General features: G+C 39.6%; 1 protein-coding gene across 1 annotated transcript; it reads right to left on the reverse strand.

Annotated features, from left to right (window-relative positions):
- Nucleotides 1-368: 368 nt before the first annotated feature.
- On the reverse strand, nt 369-1,735 carry LOC133881914 (uncharacterized). Its single transcript, XM_062320983.1, has 2 exons — nt 1,613-1,735; nt 369-1,285 (listed from the first exon to the last, which is right to left on the reverse strand). Exon 2 carries the CDS (start codon nt 1,253-1,255, stop codon nt 560-562), a length of 696 nt encoding a protein of 231 aa, XP_062176967.1. The 5' UTR covers nt 1,256-1,285; nt 1,613-1,735; the 3' UTR covers nt 369-559.
- Between the last annotated feature and the right edge of the window lie 747 nt (nt 1,736-2,482).

Consider the following 2,482-nt stretch of genomic DNA (forward strand, 5'->3'; position numbering starts at 1 on the left):
TGCCTTCTTCGTGGCTCGACTACAAAGTTATAACTCATTCGATCTCATACTCGACGTGGTGGCTCAGGCATAATTTACCCCCTCAAAAACCGGCTTACAAGGAGAGGGTGCTCAAGAGCTTATATACACATGGTTAAGATTGCACTTTAGACACTTAGGATTGTAACATAGCCATCTAATGGTGCATCTATGTAGTATTTAACTGAGATTCTTCTGTAAACTATGGTACCATTAGTATGCTTTGCTAGCAGATAATACTATCATTAGAGTCTGGAAATTGCTGGATTTGCACCAAAACATATTAAGGCCACATAAGCCCACAACACAGTACTAACACAAGTTTCATAATTCTTAATGCAACATTCTCATGGCCAAATCAAATACTAATTTGTTGGATAAAAATCTTTCTTCCTCATGAATCGATCAATCCAATATTCATAACGCATAGGAAAGCTGCTGTTACAGATACAGCAGACACATGACAGCTTCTAAAAAATCTGACAATATTCACATTAAGTTTTAATACAAATATCACAAGTGTAATAAGAATGCTTCAAGCTTACCTCCTGGAAAACCCTCTATCCCTGATACCAGTTCCATCTCTTCGACTTTTCGCCACCATTAAGGCCCGTTCCCTCTCCTTCTCTCGCTTCTCTCTTTTCAACCGCTCCTCCCTCAACTCCTCCAATGTCTTCTTCCCACTCTTCATTCCCTCCTCCTTCACTCCTCTCGCCGACCCATCATCCCGACCACTCTCACAATTCCCATCATTGCTCCGCCTTTCAAGATACCACGGCAGCTTAACTCCTTTCCCCGCGAGCCCATACCCTAACCTATACTTCTCATCCTCCGGCCCCACAACCTTCGGCGCCGCCTCCTCTCTCTTCATCTTCTTCTTCTTAAACCCATCCCTTTCACCACCTTCCTCCTTCTCTAAAATCTTAATCGGGTCGAAAATCTTAATTCCCTCAAACAGGTTAAGATGACCAGACTTGGGCTCCGCAACCCCACCAGACTTGGGTTCCACAGCCCCACCAGTCTTGGGCTCCACAGCACCGATCACCGGAGCCAAGCCGCGGGCAGTCCGCAGCTGCTCGAGACGGAACTCTGCATCGCGCTTCCTCGTCTGTTCGCGTTTCACCTGCTCTTCTTTCGCCGCTGCCTCCTCATCCAGCCGGACTTTCTCTCTGTTATCGAAATTGTACACATTCCACCTCTTCTGCGGGAGAATGTTCAGGCCCCCATGACCTCCCATAACTGCTTAATTTACGATTCCACCTGTAAGCTGCAGATAATTCGTAACAACTTAAAAAAGGAATTGGATTTTTTTTAACAATTTTGGATCTAAATATGAATTTAGATTTCAGGAACATAAATGCTTGCAAAACCACAATCCCGTGAAAATATGCAATAATTTATAATCCGCGGCAAGGGAATTCCAACACAAATACAATTCCGCACAGCCAACCAAACACGGGCTATATGGATTAGGGTTCAGATTTGGGGATTGTAATTCAACTAACAAAACGACTAATAAAATGGATTTAAAAAAAAAAAAAAAAAAAAAAAAACAGATATTTGGAAAATCGAGAAGAGGAGGAGGGGGCCTTACTTGCAGTTTCCGCGTGAACAATGCTCGGTAATGGGAACTCTGCGAATTCGAGGGAGAAGGATCCAAATGGGGAGGAGCCGGTTCCTAATTTAATAGGGGAAATTTTGTAAAAACAAAATTAAATGATAATTTTACTTCCTTCTAAAATTAAGGGTTAAATAGGTCATGAGTTTTGAAAACTTTAATTTTTAATTTTAGAGTTTCAATTTGTATCATATGACAGATGATATTTTAATTTTGAAAAATGACTAAATTAGTATCTTAGTTAAGAGTAATGCTACACATCATCATTTTGTCCTCCTTTTGTCACCCCAAAATTGATGTGGCTCTTAAAATCAACATTGGATCAAAATCCAAAAGTGATATATTAAAAATTCAATGGTGATTTTAAGAGCCACATCAATTTTGGGGTGACAAAAGGAGGACAAGGGGATGATGTGTAGCATTACTCCTTAGTTAAATTCTCCGTAAAAAACTAACTGTCTACTCCTTGTCGACTCTCAGATGTCACAATATAAAAAATTACAAAAATTAAAAAAAAAAAAAAAAAATCTTTAAAAATTAATAAAAAATAATAATAAAACTCAAAAAATTATTAAAAACTTAAAAAAAAATGAAAAAAAAAAAAAAAAAAAAAAAAAGCATGTTTTAGCCCATGGGGGTGGTTCGGCTACCTCAGAGGCAAACCTTCTAAAAAAATTTTGGAGAGTTTTGGCCCTTGAGGGTTGTTCGCCAAAGGGCACAGAAGCGATTTGGCCACTCCCAAAGGCCAAAACCCTTGAATTTTTTTTTTTTTTTCTCTGCCATAGGGGGTGGTTTGGCCACCCCCAAGGGTCATAACCTTTGAATATTTTTTTTTCCTGCCATTGG

This window comes from Alnus glutinosa, chromosome 11 (assembly GCF_958979055.1).
Source record: "Alnus glutinosa chromosome 11, dhAlnGlut1.1, whole genome shotgun sequence".
In the NCBI taxonomy this organism is placed as follows: domain Eukaryota; kingdom Viridiplantae; phylum Streptophyta; class Magnoliopsida; order Fagales; family Betulaceae; genus Alnus; species Alnus glutinosa.

Bases quoted from the DNA above. Each gene is read 5' to 3' on its own strand.
- LOC133881914 (XM_062320983.1), bottom strand. From the start codon at position 1,255: ATGGGAGGTCATGGGGGCCTGAACATTCTCCCGCAGAAGAGGTGGAAT.